Source organism: Volvox carteri (genome assembly GCF_000143455.1).
Source record: "Volvox carteri f. nagariensis unplaced genomic scaffold VOLCAscaffold_38, whole genome shotgun sequence".
NCBI classification, from domain to species: domain Eukaryota; kingdom Viridiplantae; phylum Chlorophyta; class Chlorophyceae; order Chlamydomonadales; family Volvocaceae; genus Volvox; species Volvox carteri.
The window spans coordinates 832,936-849,078 of NW_003307581.1; the positions used below are offsets into that span (position 1 = coordinate 832,936).

The following is a 16,143-nucleotide window of genomic DNA, read 5'->3' on the forward strand; positions in this document are numbered from 1 at the left end:
AAGGGAGGCATGGTGGGGGCGGCAACTTGGAAGTCTACACTGGATTGTGGAACGTTATGCTTTTTCAGTCGTTAGATAGCTCATCGTACGGCAGGGTTATAAGAACGTGTGAGGGGGATGATGGAGAAGGAGGGCCCCAACGAGGCTCCCAGGCCGTGCCGTGCTATTGTGGCCATGTGAACGGATATAGGCAGGGGAGTCCGCCGAGGACAAGGCAGACATGTGGACGCTGTTCTATGCGGCCGGTTCCTCCTCTGCCTCCCTCTTCTTTGAACGGGAAACGAAGGCACACAGGCACTTGTCCAGGGCAGCCTCGCTCGCTCGCGCGCGGTGCCCTGCCTTGGCCTTCCTGTGTGTTTTATTTTAGGAGGGAGTAATGCGAGCGTGTGGGAATCCGCTAGGTTACTTGTGCATGGTAGCAGTATGGACAGCAGCTGATTAATGTGTTAGGAGGCAAAGTTCCATTCGGATTTGGAGGTAGATGAATTTTTCGTTTCATTCGTCGGTGTGGCGATGTGGGGATTAAGTCCTGGCTTCTTGGTCTTGCTGCTGCTTTTTGTTCACTTTTTTCTGGCGATAAAGTCCTTATTAATGCTGCGCAGCCCGCGGTGACCGGCCAATGCGACTGGCTCCGAAACCTCCTTGTGGTGCTACCAGAAGTTGCAGCGTCGCACAGGGGGCGGGTAATGCTGCTCTTTGACTCGGACATGTCAAATAGCCTCTTCAAGTTTGTTACTGGTGCACCTCCATTTTCCTCCATCTTATGTTGGTTGGTTGGTAGTTGGTACTACTCTGTACGGCGTGCACACGGGGACTTTGAGAGCTGCAGTCGCCAAGATGATAAATTTGCACGCATGCAGCAAAGAGCGAGGGCTGTCTCATTCCTGACTCAACTCAACTCAACCGCTGCGTTGCGGAAAAAATATGGAATGCACGATTATGCCGTGCAAGTGGAAAGCCTTTGGACATGGCGACATGAAAGGAGGATTGGGGGCTGGCCTGGCCTGGTTCCCTGATGGGTGAATGAAGGCCCCCCATAGGATGTTTATGCAAAATGCGTCCTAAGGGCCGATGCATGTGTGTGTAGTGGTTCGTTACTTGTTTTGTGGGAAACATCGCTTTCGATAATAAGAGCAGACCAGCAGTACAGGCAAGGACGGACTCATGCTGGGGTAAAAACGTTGGAGTGGGTATATGAGAGACATGCGTGCTCCCATCGTCAAGTTGCTTGGCCTCTTGCTCATCGATGACAAGGCCACGGCAACAGGTTAGTCCCCCGCCAGCCTATCATACGATGCAGGCGGCGGGGTCAACACCCTCTCGCTTAGGTGGATAAATCACCGGAGCAGCACCACCACCCCGAACCCCGGCCGCAGCACCACCGCACTGCTTGTACTGCAACGGCGGCGCTGCACAGACAGACACGGACCGGCGGAAGATAGAAATGATGCAAACGTGGCAAACATTGAAGGGTGTTTTTAGGCGGGTAAATGAAGGAGGTAATGGCTGTGTGGAAATACATGCCTAGAGGATCCAGAGAACCCGAAGAAACACTAATCCTAACAAAATCCAACCTTCTATCCATGAAATTAATACCAGTTATGAACTGTGCCTTAAGGACTTGCTGTGCTTAGGGGTTTGAGTATTAATGAGTAAGGCTTTGAATTATCAGGGGTATTCCTCGGTAACCACCTTACAGAATTTTTTCCCCAGCGAGTATGCTGAACAGGAGCCCATTAGAACCATGCATCCGAAGATCCAACTTTGACCCTATGTACGGCAAGGTGTTCCCGAGCCGAGCTCAGTAAAGCATCACTGCTCCCATTTCCTGGCGACCACCTGGTTACTGACAGGTGACTCAAAACAGTTCCTAGTGACCACCTTCTGGAAGGGAATTATTTTCTCAGTAACCACTTGGTCACTAGTAACCACTCTTTTAAAAAACACTGCTAGTACTTACCTGTCCACGCATGCTTCACCAAGCCGTAAACCAAGTCTTCTGGCAGCAGACAGCATTATCCGCGGACACCAAGGCTCATGGCAAGGCGGAACTAAGCATGGTGCCATGACATGATGGTCATCAGCAGCTGAGCAGTTACATCAGATATCGCAACACATGCATACGCATGCGAAAGCAACATACGAACCCCGTCGGCCCATTATCAGCAGGAGGTCTACTATCTCCATGCAGGACAACTAACGCCAGCAGCACCACGGAACCATCCCAAAGCATGACAGCCTCGAATGAAGAAACAAAGCTGCAAAGATCAGACAAACTAGAAATAGCTGCTAGCGACCCCGCCCACCTTCCGAAACGACGTGTCCGACTCATGCATGGTGACACATGAACACATACACCCATAAGCATACACACACGGTGTGGCAATTCGTACACGGGTAGGTTCTCTTTGTGTTCACCAAAGCCCCAAGTAAGTACTACTGTATCGCATGCACTCATATGTAGCACGGTTACCACACATACACAGATCGCTGCTGCATCTAAATTTGTATGTACACGGAAGTGGACACAGTGGACTCGGTGCAAGATCAAATCGTACGAATAGAAGAAGCCGCATACAAGGCAGAACCGTCAACGAGAGCTGATGAGTACGAAGTGGCAGTGTTGCCAGAGGTCTGCGACAAGCAAAAATAGCGGAATAGTAATGGCATGGGGGCGGGGAGGGGGCATAGCGGATTATATAACGGCCAGCAGCATGGGAGCAGCAGAAGGGATGGGACTTTGCTCTTGGAATGCCGGCCTCATCACTCGAAATCATTGATCACAGTGCTATTGCTGCCGTAAATGGTACACATTTATGTGTAAACAGATAATACCGGTCAAGGATTTTACAGTGAGAAGGCAGCAGGGTATGCAGCATGCATGGATGTGCGCGCGTGATGTACGGATATACATACATAATATTAATTGGACGGGGGATTATTGTTTTTTTCCCAACGTCAACCATTCATGACAATTGCCTGCTGAGTGCATCTGAACATGCACCCTCTGCATGCCTCATACAAAAACATTTCGCTCTGCCTATGCTGGCCTGTGATATCATATATCATCGATGATACACCTTGCTTTCGTCACCTCCATTACATACATGCAAATTGCTGCTGTTCACACGCATGTATCCACACGCTACACATACACACACGCGCGCATAGGCTTGTAACAGCCGGTTTGCCCTTCACCTGTATCCCTTTACCAGCACTCCCCTACAGAACAGTGTTAGAAGTACATACTAATACGTACATCTGATGTGAACAAACATACATGCAGTTCATCATCCGTGTATTAAACTGCCCACCTTTTCGGTACAGATTATGCTGAATAATTCTCCTCCTACTTGCCACCAATAATCAGCAGACGAGGTGTAGATGTCCACCCGCACTCCATAGATGCCGGGGGCGACATACCAAGAAACAGTGGTGGGCCACTCACGATACCCAATTGCAGGCACATACTCGTTGAGCAGCCTGTACTGGTCGTCTAAGCCTGTGTAGCTGATGGCTTCGGATGTGGAAATTGGCTCCGTAATGGACAGCTGCAGCACATAGTTGCCATTGGCATAGGTAGTCCTGCATGCACGCATGAGAAAGGGCATGGCGACGACAGAACAGAGGTGGCTGGGCGTAAGTATATGCGCGTATGTGTGTTAGAAGAGTTCAGCTCCCTTGGCATCTCCCTGACTACTCTTTGCCTGGTGTTACATTGGTGCGAATTGCTAGGAGGTGGAACCTCATCGGGTCGAATCTGGCTACGAACATAGTGCACTCCAGGCATGAAGCAGCATACTCCATATCCAAAGGTGAATGCCCAGGTGGGCAAGAAGTCTACCAGCAGAGTAAACAATAAAGTCCTCCATCTCGGACGGGGACTGACGATATGTCATAATAACAAAGAAATTCACAATCCTATATCAACTAACCCAAATCCTACGGGATATGCCCGGGGGCGCCCGAGGACGCTTGCTACAGGGAGGGAGGAATGTAAGAAGGGTTCAGCTCCCTTGGCATCTCCCTGAGTACTCTTTGCCTGGTGTTACAATGTGACTGTGCATACCTGCATCCAAATGTATGTGCGTGTGATATCATTAACAATCGGCATGGCAGTTGCGCCAGTGGTGTTGCGGTGTGCTGTATATTGAACTTCTGTAAAAGTTTTTGATCTTTAGACAGGATTATCCTATAATAGATAGGATCGAAAAATAGATCATTATCGATTCATTGTATAAAATGGTATATAGATCATGCAATATTAATGTTTGGTATAATAGATAGGCCTGGAGATATACAAATGATCTCCTCAATTTTAAATCTGTTCACAGATGTATGTTAGAATCAGCAAAGTGTCCGATTATTCTCGTCACCATTCACTGGTATATGAGTGTGCACACGTGGTCATTTTCAAAAAAAAACATGAGCAACGTGAGTAACATTCGCACCTTGGTACTACACCCTGGTAGTACAATAGACAAGGACGCGACGCTCCCTACCTAATAACATACCAGCTAGTGTACGATTTAGCTATGGAAGATAAAATATAACATTTTGCATACGAAAGCGATGATAACCAGTGCAGCCCGCTCGCTGCTGCTAGCTGAATGAAACTTACCAGAGCCCATGCATAGTTATACTGCTAGCTTCAAAAGTTAATCTGCTGCTGTCCAGTTCAACCTGCAGGTACGTGCGTGTACAGCCGAGCATGCATGCAGCAGGCAGCAGGCTTGAAAGTACGGCACGTATACACAGCCGTTACATCTTCGGAGGGTAACGCAACTCAGACAATTCCAAGGTGTAACACACACACAAACATATTGGCAGTGATATTGATGTCTGACATGTACAGGTATATAGAGCAATAGGTCTGATAGGCAGGTCTGTACAGTAATAGGTCTGACAGGCAATTATAATATGTGGAACAGGGGTGTCATAGCTTCACCCTGCGGCCGCTACCCGGCAGACCCTGCCTTCCCCGGTATTTCGGGGCACACTCGTTTAGTCACCCTAGCCAGCTTCTCAGTGAATCGCTTAGGTTCCGCACCACCACTGGCATCCAACGGATCTGCCGGATCAACGGCGGTGCAACTTCATTCCTGGTCAACTCGCAGGTCAACTTTAGCCCAGGTCATCACCATGCATCGACTAGAGACACTTCTACCTTCCACCATCCGAAGGAAGTTTGACCCTAACGGGTCTCGATCCCAGAACCTCCGGGGGCATAAGTACGTGCTCAACCAGTAGTGCCTGACCAATGTATAGGTATGTATGCATGTAGTGAGGAGGAGCGAGGTTCGCCACGCTAACCTGACCCTTGCTTGATTGCTAACCCTGCTTGCTGAAGTCATATAATAACGTACGTTGGGTGAGCCAGTGATGACCGTGGCCATGCTGATGTCGCCACCGCCAGAATTGGAGACAATTTTTAGCGGATCTGCAATATTAGTGGTAATCCATGCCAATGGAACAGTATGTGTTTGCTTTAGGGTTTAAGGCTATTGTTCGGGTAACGAATCCGGCCATGCATATGCATAAGAACCATGCATGCATTCGCTCAACGTCCATGCATGCGATTTGGAAGAATAATCGCGACACGTGCGTATGTATTGCTGTACGTACGCAGCCGCTGGACAGCAGCAAGTAGTACATGTACTATTGCTGTACACCAGCAGCAGCAGGGTGGACATGCATACATCCCGCATGCATAACACTTGCAAATACGTGTGCATGACGAAATAAGACTACACATGTAGTGATTGCCGCTTCATAGAGACAGCGCAGGTACGTGCCATCGTGGCTGCAGCAGAATTACGATACAAGCTTGCTTATGCATGGTAAGCTATTGGAGGTGCCATCACGCACGCATATTCATCTTGCTGTCGGTTATTGTTAGCCCTTAAATAAGGGCTAACAATTGTGTGCTCCCTATTATAATAAGGAGCACACAACCGTCTGCAAACCCGTTTATTTCCGCCGTTTACCTTAATAAATACGGTATGCATGAGGCCAGCAGCAGTGCGTCTGGTGCTGTACACAGGTCTAATGGTTGATGCACGCACCCTATGCAGGTTCGAACATTCTAATCAGCCGTCATACATACATACATACATACGGGAGGGGAAGAGGCAGAGAGAGCACCAAGAGGATGTAGGGTTGAGGGGTTGTGAGTGGAAACAGGTGGCCGTCGCGAGGGCGTGGATGAGGGGGAGGTGGGCACCCAGGAGGGGCCGTACTCGGAGGTGCGCGCGTGGTGCTGGACTAGGGTACGAGACCGGGTTTCGTGTGTTGCGGCGTCTAGGTGAGATAGGATCTTGGGAACCAGCCGTCTTGGTAGAGCGGTAATGGGGGGCGGCCGAGCTGGCTACCCTCCCCCCCTGTGGCTTTTGGAGGCTTGATCGCCCGGCGTCGCCGCAGGGTTTCCCCGTTCGAGTACTTTTCAAGTTAGACCCAGTGCTGTGGAAGGGTGTGGGCTTGTGTGGCGTTATCCCCCCGACGGGTGCTATCTCCCCTGGACTAGCCCGGGGAGGGAGAGGCGGAGGAGGTTAGTAGTCTCAGGAGGCTGTTTGGCGTCATGTGGCGTGAGCTCTTTGCGCTCTTTTTGCGTGAGGATTTCTGAGCTTGGTGACCTCCCCAGCCCGGGATGACTCGTCGGGCTCCCGGACGCCCAGGTCCTGGTTGCGAGTTTTCTGAGGTGCTCGGTTCGTTCGGTCAACGGAAGAGGCCCTCGGTTGCAACTTCGTTTCTGTTAGGAGACCAGCGGGCATAGATGCCGTCTAGCTGGAAGGCCAAACCCCGGAGGGGAGTGCTGTTGTGTCCCGGCCGCCGTTTCCCGTGCGGCCTGACCCGGGGGCGGAGTGCATGAGACTAACCAGTCCGGCCCCCGCGCGTGTTTCGGCCCTGGGCCCCCGGCTTTTCAGCTCACAGTGTAATCAACGTCATACATACATACATGATGTAGACACGCATGCATGTGTGTGCGTGCATGCGTTAGAATGCTGCCGGTGGAAGGTCGCAGGATGAGCTGTTTTGGTTCAGCGTCGATTCCTCGTATTGAGATATTTAGGGATGCATCTCTGAGCATGTAATCATTAATGGGACTTCCGCTTACCAATACTGCATGCCTGCATACATAGCATGCACGCACTTGCTTGTAGTATGTAGCTGTTGAACTGAAAGGTGTACACGCCGTTTAATAGTACGTGCCAAAAATGCTCTAGCATCTTGAAACAGAGACCTTTCTGCGGCCAGCTACTACATCATGCTAGTATGTGGAGAGAGAGTGGGGAACGATTAGCAGATCCAAATGGAATGCGCAAGGAAATAATGATACATTTATCAACTTGCGAGCTAACCAGGAACTAAGTTGATGCGCCGTTGATCCGCTAGATTTGGTTGGATGCTGGTGGTGAGTTGCCGAACCCAACGAATACATTCTGAAGTCGGATGGGGTGACGGATTAGGGTGCCCCTCTAGCAGGGGAGAGCAGGGACTGCCCCGGGAAAGGGGGCCGCTGGCGAAGTTAACCACCCTGTAACAACATACATATAACAACCAGCCGCCGCCGAGTTACTTACTCCATGCAAGCTGGACTTTGTCAGCAAGATCATTATACATATTAAACTTGGCCACGAACTTGTTTGTGCGTCGGGCCTGAAGGTTGAAGCTGACTGAGCTCTCAACACCCGAGCCCTCCACCATCATCTTGCCGTTGAACTGAACATCTGTTAAGGTACCGCCAGCTGTTGGATTCGCAGTGGGGTTCCACAGGCGCTTCAGGTTGATAGTCAGCAGCCTGGAGTTGCTGCTGACGGAGAGCCTGTGCAGCGTCAAGTATAAGTCGAGATTGGGGTCCTGGGAGATACTCAGTCTCTGTCCCCAAGCACCCTGCATGCGTGCACGGCGGCAGCACCGGTGGTAAGGACGTAGGGTAGGTGTATATATGCAGCACATATGCCAGAAAGTGTGTGATGAGAATTATTGTGTACTGGTATCAGCATGTGTTAATATTAGTAAGCATGCATGTGGGCAAGTCAAGAAATACATCTAGCACCGTACATCACTGTCAACGTAAGTATGGCGGAATTTTTATTACTCTGTAGACATCCTAAAATTGACATACAGCAGGGTGACGACGGAACTAATAGTAGTTGACTCGAAGAGGTACGTGCGTGGTGAGAGGAGGACATGGCTGTTACATGCTGTTCATATACTCCGCTGACTTCCGTGGGCTTTTGGATGATCTACCTAGTCCTTTGAGAGCCTTGTTTAGCACGAGTGGTGCATGGTTATGAACATATACGCGCAAATATTATAAGTACACATCGTGTACGCTTGCCAGCAAGCAGCAGCCTGCTGCCGGGTGCCCATGCATACGTGATAAGAAGCCGCCCATACATGCATGCAACGGTGGGAGCCCATTCCAGCAAGATTGCATGCTGCGGACTCAGCACACTTGCCGACACGCCACCTGCCTTGACATCACCCAGGGCACCAAACATGCACCGTCCACTGGGCATGCATGACAACGAACGAAGTTTATGATGAGCGCGTGCGTGCACATGTTCAGTGACGACGCGCACGTGCGTGATTGGGACATGGATGCGTGGCTGGGCGGCAAATCATCTGGATATGCGTTACTCCGACAACTTACACCGAACCCGAGCTGATAGAGCCCCGTGCAGGGATTGATGGCGGCGCAGATCGACATCTCACGGGCCGAACTGCGCGCAATGGAAGAACGAAAGAAGAGGCAGGGTTAAAAGTGCGCAACCTAGCCGCGCGCATGCATCATCATCGGCAGGAGCTTGCCGCTGCCTATGTGTAAGCAGAAGATAAGCAGTGCTTTCATGCGGGCACTTGATGTTTTACAACCCTACAGGTAAACATGCTTGCCTGCTGCAAGAGACTCGGAGGAGTCACCCTAGTCAACTTCTCAGTGGATCGCTCAGGTTCCGCACCCACCACCAGCATTTAACGGAATCTGCCGGGTCGACAACGGCCCAACTCCGTTCATGGTCGGCTCGCAGGTTAACTTTATCCCAGGTCACCACCGTCCATCAACTAGGGGCGCAATACCTTCCACCATCGGAAGGATTTCCGACCCTGACAGGTATGTATGTATGTATGTATGTATGTATGTATGTATGTATGTATGTATGACGTTGATTACACTGTGGGCTGAAAAGCTGGGGGCCCAGGGCCGAAACACAGCGCGGGGGGCGGGTGCACACGGCTGGTTAGTCTCATGCACTCCGCCCCCCGGTCAGGCCGCACGGGAAACGACGGCCGGCACGCAACAGCGCTCGTTTGGCGCTCCAACTAGACGGGATCTATGCCCGCTGGTCTCCTAACATAAACGAAGTCGCAACTGGCGGGCTCTGTATGTATGTATGTATGTATGTATGTATGTATGTATGTATGTATGTATGTATGTATGACTTAGATTACACTGTGGGCCGCGAGAGCCGGGGGCCAAAGCCGAAACACAGCACAAGGGTCGGGAGCACACAGCACAAGTCGATTAGTCTTGTGTGCTCCCGACCCCGACTCAGACTGCCAACACACAACGCAGCCGCTCCACAGCACCTCCGTCCGGGGATGGTGTTGGAGTATGTATGTATGTATGTAATGAGGATGAAGGATGTATGTACGTAATGAGGATGAAGGATGGACAAATGCACGATATGCGTGAGGTATGTAACCATTGCCGCCGCCGATACTTACATGGGCGTCAAGTAGTTCGCTTTCACAATGGCTGCGTCTTCAAAGTCCTGCATACACCGTACGGGCCGCAAACCGTCGTCCACTCAGCAGCAAAAAGTAGCTAGGGTTCACCCTAGGGACCGCTAATAAACTCGGCGTGTATCGAGGGAAACAACGGTGAAAGGGTTGGGAGTCACTACTACTACTATTAGTCATGATGATCACTAGCATTTTGTTTTCGCAGGTAAACGCCTGTGCCCGCTATCCGGGTTGCCAGACTTATTAATCGTCCACTGGCCTTTATATGATTGGATGTTCAACCCTGCCTGCCCTCAGGCACCCTGCCAGGTGCCATCAGGTCAGGCGCACATCTCGGCCTGTGCATTGAACTCTGGTAGTGTGGGGCTACTAACAAGCCAGCCGAGGCCGGACTGGGACGCTACTGAAAGATTGGGCGATCCAAGCTGCAATCCCTGGAATGGCTTTTCCAGCGATAAATCGCTCATACATAGCCGCGAGGGAAGATCTCTAGCTAGCTAGCCACGCAGAGGCGATTTACGCAGCTACTAAGCCGAGACGGGTACGTGTGTGCTTGTATGCACGTTCAGTACTGGTGAATACACGCGCATACATAGAGATAACGACAGTCTAGCATTAGTGTACCTGCGGCGGCTGGGATGCGACCTAAATGTGGAGTGTGCTAGCTAGGTTGCGTACCGGTAAATAAATCTCCCCACACATTTGGGAGGCTGCATACATGTACGATTAGTACGATTAGACATATATCATCACCATCCAAACACAATATTGTGTACAATATGACCCCAGCCAGTCATGGCTGCGCTTTATGACCCCAGGGGTTCATAAAGTCGGTCATATACCTGCACATAAACATCTATGACATGCGGAACATGACCAGGTCATGTTGCGCATGGTATTCGATGATGCAGCAATGCAGGCCATGACCACCCCGGCCCAAGTTTTGCACTCATTTCATGAGTCGTACACTGCGCTCCATGACCACCCCGGCCCAAGTTTTGCACTCATTTCATGGTAGCACGACCGGTCGTGAGGCCTCATGAGTGGTCATGAGGCAACATGACCAGGTCTATGATATAACCCCCCATATGACCACATCCGTGACCAAGTCGTTCCCCGAGTGGATGGAGGGGGATTTCCGCCGAACAGTATGCCCTAAATACGGCTGCATGTGCACTTCATGGATGCCGTCTACGGACAAAAGCTGAGGAGGTGGCCAGTATGAGGGACGGCGTGAGGCCTACGTTGGCTCGCACGATGGATCTAGAGGCCTCGGGTTTGGCTGATGATGCAATTGATGTAGCGGCGCGTATGATGGGAGGGACGAAGCGGTGAAGGTTATCCTAGCTAGCAGAATGCAACCTAGCTAGGAGTTTAATGTTGTTCTCACAGGCAGCCGCGGATAGTGGAAATGTAGAAGTACTGCATTCAACGACAGGCAGGCAGTAAGGCGGCATGCTCAGTACTTACGGGTGCGATGAAGCCAACCACGTAGGGCATGGATGACGTGAGGAAATCGTTAATGGCGACAAACGCCATGTATACGCTTCCAAGCCGTGAAGGATTGAGGCCTCCCACGTTTCCATTGATGCTCCAGGCCAGCATGTCTATTTGGCTGCCCGTTAAAGTCAGAAAGGGACAGAGCTGCGCCGTGGATGACAATCTGCGGGGTATCTCCACTAGCGGGCCGATTGGGAGGTCGTCGAAGAGGTACCCGCTCCCCGTGTAGATTGACCCGCCGCCTATTAAGCTAAACGGGTTCTGCAGCAGCTGACTGCTGTTGAAGGTATTTGTGAGGCAACTGAAGGCGCTGATGCAGCTGCTTGGTGGGGGAGGCGGGGGCGACCTCCGTGGTGGCGGTGGTGAGGGGGGCGAACTCTTCGGAGGCGGCGGTGAAGATGAGGGGGGCGGACTCTTCGGAGGCGGCGGTGAAGGTGTGGGGGGCGGCGACCTCCGTGGTGGCGGTGACGGCGGCCATGGCGACGGTGGCAACGGAGCACGAGCTGCTCCGTGCACGGGAGCAGTAACAAACGCACGTGTAGACAGCAGGTAGGAATGAAACATGCATGCATGCATGTAACTCGTGGAGTTTGGGCTCTGCAGTGCTCCTCATCCAAAAGCCAAGATGAGAGTAGTGTTAGCATATGCATGTTTCGCTTCGATGCGAATGCACACACACTTTTTAACGTCCTTATTATATGTCTAGCATCCCTATCACATCATGTTATACCCATGCATGCATCCAACGTACCCCGCCTTGATTTCCTAATATTGCAGCATATACATGTGCAGTAATTACAGCCACTAACTCACCGCCCGATACATTTGGTACCGCGAAAAGCACACCCGGCCTTGACGGCAAGACAAGGAACTGGTAGGCGGCCTCAGTGGTCTTCGGCAGGGTTGTGGTAGAGATCGACCTACTCTGATAATAGGGAGCTCTTGTCAGGATGGTGACTTCCGTGAACACCGTTCCCGCTGGTTTTATAGCATAGATGTCATCATTTGCACCAAGGTGGAATATATATGGAGACGGACTAGCGGCTGGTAAAGCTGTGTAGATTACGGCGCCAAGCTTGTTATAGTTGCTGGTACGGGGAAAGACGTACACTTCCGTGAACACTGGCCCATCTGGCCTTACCAAGTAGAGATCGTCATTCGTACCCAGGTCAAATTGGACGGCCGTAGGATTGGTGATAATGCCGGACGGTATTCCGATGGTTGCTCGAAGACTCACTGAACGATAAGAGCTGGTCCTGGAGAGCACCAAGAGTTCAGGCTTCCTGATTTCAGTGAGATTTACAGCATAGATGTCTTCATTCGAGCCCAGCATGAATTTCCATGTGGCAGGGCTGGTGATAGGGAGAGCAGTCGGGGTCTGTAAACTGAACCTGTTGTAATTGCTACTGGCGGTGGTGACGTGTACTTCAGTCGCCGATGTACCCGCGTACTTGACAGCATAGAGCGAGTTTGCCGATAAGAGATTCTGGACGGCTCCACTAATAGGAACCGATGGAAGGACTATTACCGCTGTCGTCCCTGTCAGAGGGACAAGCCAGCGCGTAAAGCCACGCAAGTAAAATACGTGCGTACAGTTGTATCAGCCGTGTGAGGCAGACAAGCTCAGCAAGCATGCACATACATGCATGGCTGCGTTCCAGGGAAGAACATACGCTGGGCTCGCCAAGCTATACATCCCTACCTCACCACCCCACTCCGCGAATGAGCGATGACATCCTGGAAGGTTGATCCACACATGAAGAACAGCAAAACCTAATAAGTACCCAGTATTGTGCCCTGTAAGCTACTTTCTTAAGCTCGCGATTCTAAATGCCTAATGGCCGGTTGGAGGTCCCAAGTGTTCGGTCCTCATTACCACGGCTTCTGTAATTGACAAAGAAATGTTTAGACTTACTGATGATGTTAACCGGACTGTTTTGATTTTAATTATTATCAAGCCGGCGGCTTGCGACTACTGTTAACAGCGTTGATGCCGCTCTGCGGAAATCCATTCCTACTTATGGGCGGGGGCTTCATCATATCAAAGCTGAGACCTGCGTCCCTGGTTCTGGTCAAGCGATTTGGGGGTAACTCTTGTTTGAAATTCGATCGCCTGAGGATCGCGGCACCCCGTCGTACTGAGAGCTTATAGGCACAAGGACCAAGTGGATGCTGCTGCGATTACTTCATCAATTCATCAGATTCGACTCCATCATTGTGTGGATTGGAGTATGCAACACATGACCAACCTCGAAGTAAACGTACAACATATGAACCAGCACCAGCAGCAGCAGCAGCAGCAGCAGCAGCAGCAGCAATCCAGCTTAGCCCTTTCCTGGCTGACAATGCTTCAGTCGACAAGCCCGGATTTGCTTATCAAACTTCGCGTTGTTATTCGTTCATGCGTCCGCATGCCCGGGCGTCTGCTGCATCTTTCCAGGGTATTGTGCGTATGAAGGATGTGTCCTTTGGTTGGCGAGACATACAGAGACTTCTCTGCTCGCTATGCATGCATATGCATGCTAACAGATTTAACGCGGACCTGTTTGCTGAAGGCTGCGACGCTGAAGGCGCGTTATGCCGGTGTTGCGTCCACTAGCTCCATCCATGACGTCGCCTCCAAGGGCCCAGCTGCTCCCATCCAGGAGACCGGTGCCGCCCCCAACCGCCTGGCCGCGGCCGTCCATGACCTCAGCCAAAGATGCTACAGCTGCGGCGGAGACGTGGAGGTGAACCGATGGAGCACAAGTAAAGCTCAGCAGGCGAGTAGGACACAAAACGGTTGCGGTTGATAATGATTCGATCTTGCTTTTATAAGCCAGTTGCGTCACGAATCCATGGATCCCCGATGACTCAGAGGATGGCCAGGAAGGCGGATCACCCCTGGTCAAACAGCAAATTACAGTCGCAGATGAAAGCTTAGTTACAAACACGCGGCGGCAGTCGGCCGGTTGCCGTTAAGACGCAAGGTGCGTGCATTCGACAATCCCCATGCCTGATAGTCACCAATGATATAGTCACCTAACTCACTTGCTGTATGAAGCATGGTCAACAGCACAGCAGCGACGGATAGGCAAAACGCAGGATGCCGTTTGGCGCTGACCACGTAGCGCGGCATTCGCCGGGAAATGCTTGGTGAGTAGTTTTTCCTAAGCGGCTTGATGAGAAGGCTCCTGATGGCATTTACCATATCCAACTGGAAAAAAGCACGGGATGAATGAAGGATCGCATCATTTTGACGCATGCGTGCAGCGCACAAATCTGCTGAATTGAGATAGACCTGCAGCTGCGAGGCTCAAAATGAGCACAGAAGCCTATGCAACTATGCAGCACCGGTGCCTCACGCGTTATGTTACGTACCTACCTGCTGTTAGTGTTTCCAATGTTCAGCCCGCTAACCCGCACGCACGTTAAAAGCAGCTTTAATTCAGATGCGCAATGCCTGGGTTGAGGGCGATTTCAACCTACATCAGGTACAAAGGGCCCCAGTAAATGCCCGTGATATATAAGGGCTTTGTACGGATGCGTGGGATGAAATAGGCAATTCATGCGAAGTGCGTGGTGTTTAGCGGCCCGCTCCCCGCGAAGAAAGTTCCCGAGGCCATTTCAAGCATTTAATGGTGGGTTTAAAGGTACACGCGCGTTTGCGATGGGCGTCGGGAAGCTAGCAGAGTGGTGCAGCCTTTTAAATGTAAGTTCTGGGAACGACAGCAAGCTATTAAGAAATATATTGCATAAAAGATAGATGGCGCACCGGCGCCGGATGTGTGGGATTGCGACGAGGGTAGATTTATGCCGGTTTGGTGGCACAGTACAGTGTGACGAACCGTAGGCAGGTGTGATGACAAGAAGTATTCAACGCCATTTCGTGACATGCCCGTTCTCATTTCATTACATTTCTCCTTTCATTAAATTTGAGGATATGGCGCCTCTTACGGCGGATTTACAGCTGAGAATCTGATAGCTTTCCTAGCTTTAGTAGATGAGCCAAATAAACCTAACCTGCTGCGGCCACCCAAGGCCTCCTGAACCACTAATGGAAGCTGGTATTCCCACTTGAGGAAGGAAGTTTGATCTAGTTTATTCCTGGATTTCCCTGTTATCACCATGCCTTTTTTGTTGAAACTGATGAGATACTTTATCCGATAATGGCCTACCCTACGTTCTTTTAAAACATTACCCTGTAGCTCGTAAGCAAAGCCTTGCGCAGCTGACATCAAACTACTGGGATTTGATATATATTGAATAAGAGTGCATTTCCAGTGCGGATTAAGGCCAGGGATTAGGGCACGGAAGTCCTTGGTAGGAGCTTACCACATAGTTTTTGTTCCATAAGGGAACCAAAGGTTGAAAAGGCGAGGTAAGTTTGCCAACAACTTAGCCGTTTGAGCAAGTATCGATGGAGGACAGAGGGTTAATCCCTGGCCTTAATCCGCACTGGAAATGCACCCTAAGAGATTACAAGATTGCGCCCCATCGATGCCGTTGTTTGAGCAGTCCTAATTATAATAGTCATAGCATCAAGCGGATTCTGGTCCGTAAACTACATTCGTATGAACATCTTAATGGGACGGAACTTGAGAGGCGGGCTTGAAACTGCGCTGGTGCCTTGTCGGGGCCCCTTTGACTGCTAGGAGGCACGAACCGTCCAATCCTCCAACATTAGGTAACCCACTGTACCTGCAAACTTGCAGGCCTAGGACCTGCACCTTAGTTGAGCGACCAAACCGTTTAAATACAGCAGGAGGCACAACATCGATCTCCGTAAGCAGGGCCTGGACCTCGGCAACAGGCCCCCACTCCTGCAACAGGCCTTCACACTTACACTTGCGCTATACTACCGCCAACCAAGTAGAACCAAGCAAATGCACACCTCCTCTCTTCACTGGCGGAAAG

General features: G+C 51.0%; 2 protein-coding genes across 2 annotated transcripts; both read right to left on the bottom strand.

The window, feature by feature from the left end:
- VOLCADRAFT_106124 (uncharacterized protein) lies at nt 1-9,782 on the bottom strand (the record flags this gene model as incomplete). The annotated part of the gene is made up of 7 exons (XM_002953799.1): nt 1-650; nt 3,315-3,585; nt 4,622-4,683; nt 5,367-5,440; nt 7,581-7,890; nt 8,657-8,726; nt 9,730-9,782. 7 exons carry the CDS (start codon nt 9,780-9,782, stop codon nt 561-563), a joined length of 930 nt encoding a protein of 309 aa, XP_002953845.1. The 3' UTR covers nt 1-560.
- Nucleotides 9,783-11,133: 1,351 nt separating this feature from the next.
- Nucleotides 11,134-15,464, bottom strand: VOLCADRAFT_94609 (uncharacterized protein; the record flags this gene model as incomplete). The annotated part of the gene is made up of 8 exons (XM_002953800.1): nt 11,134-11,169; nt 11,218-11,566; nt 12,061-12,098; nt 12,389-12,786; nt 13,790-13,957; nt 14,278-14,420; nt 14,612-14,689; nt 15,250-15,464. The coding sequence occupies 8 exons, from the start codon at nt 15,462-15,464 to the stop codon at nt 11,134-11,136; spliced, it is 1,425 nt and encodes a 474-aa protein (XP_002953846.1).
- Nucleotides 15,465-16,143: the final 679 nt, after the last annotated feature.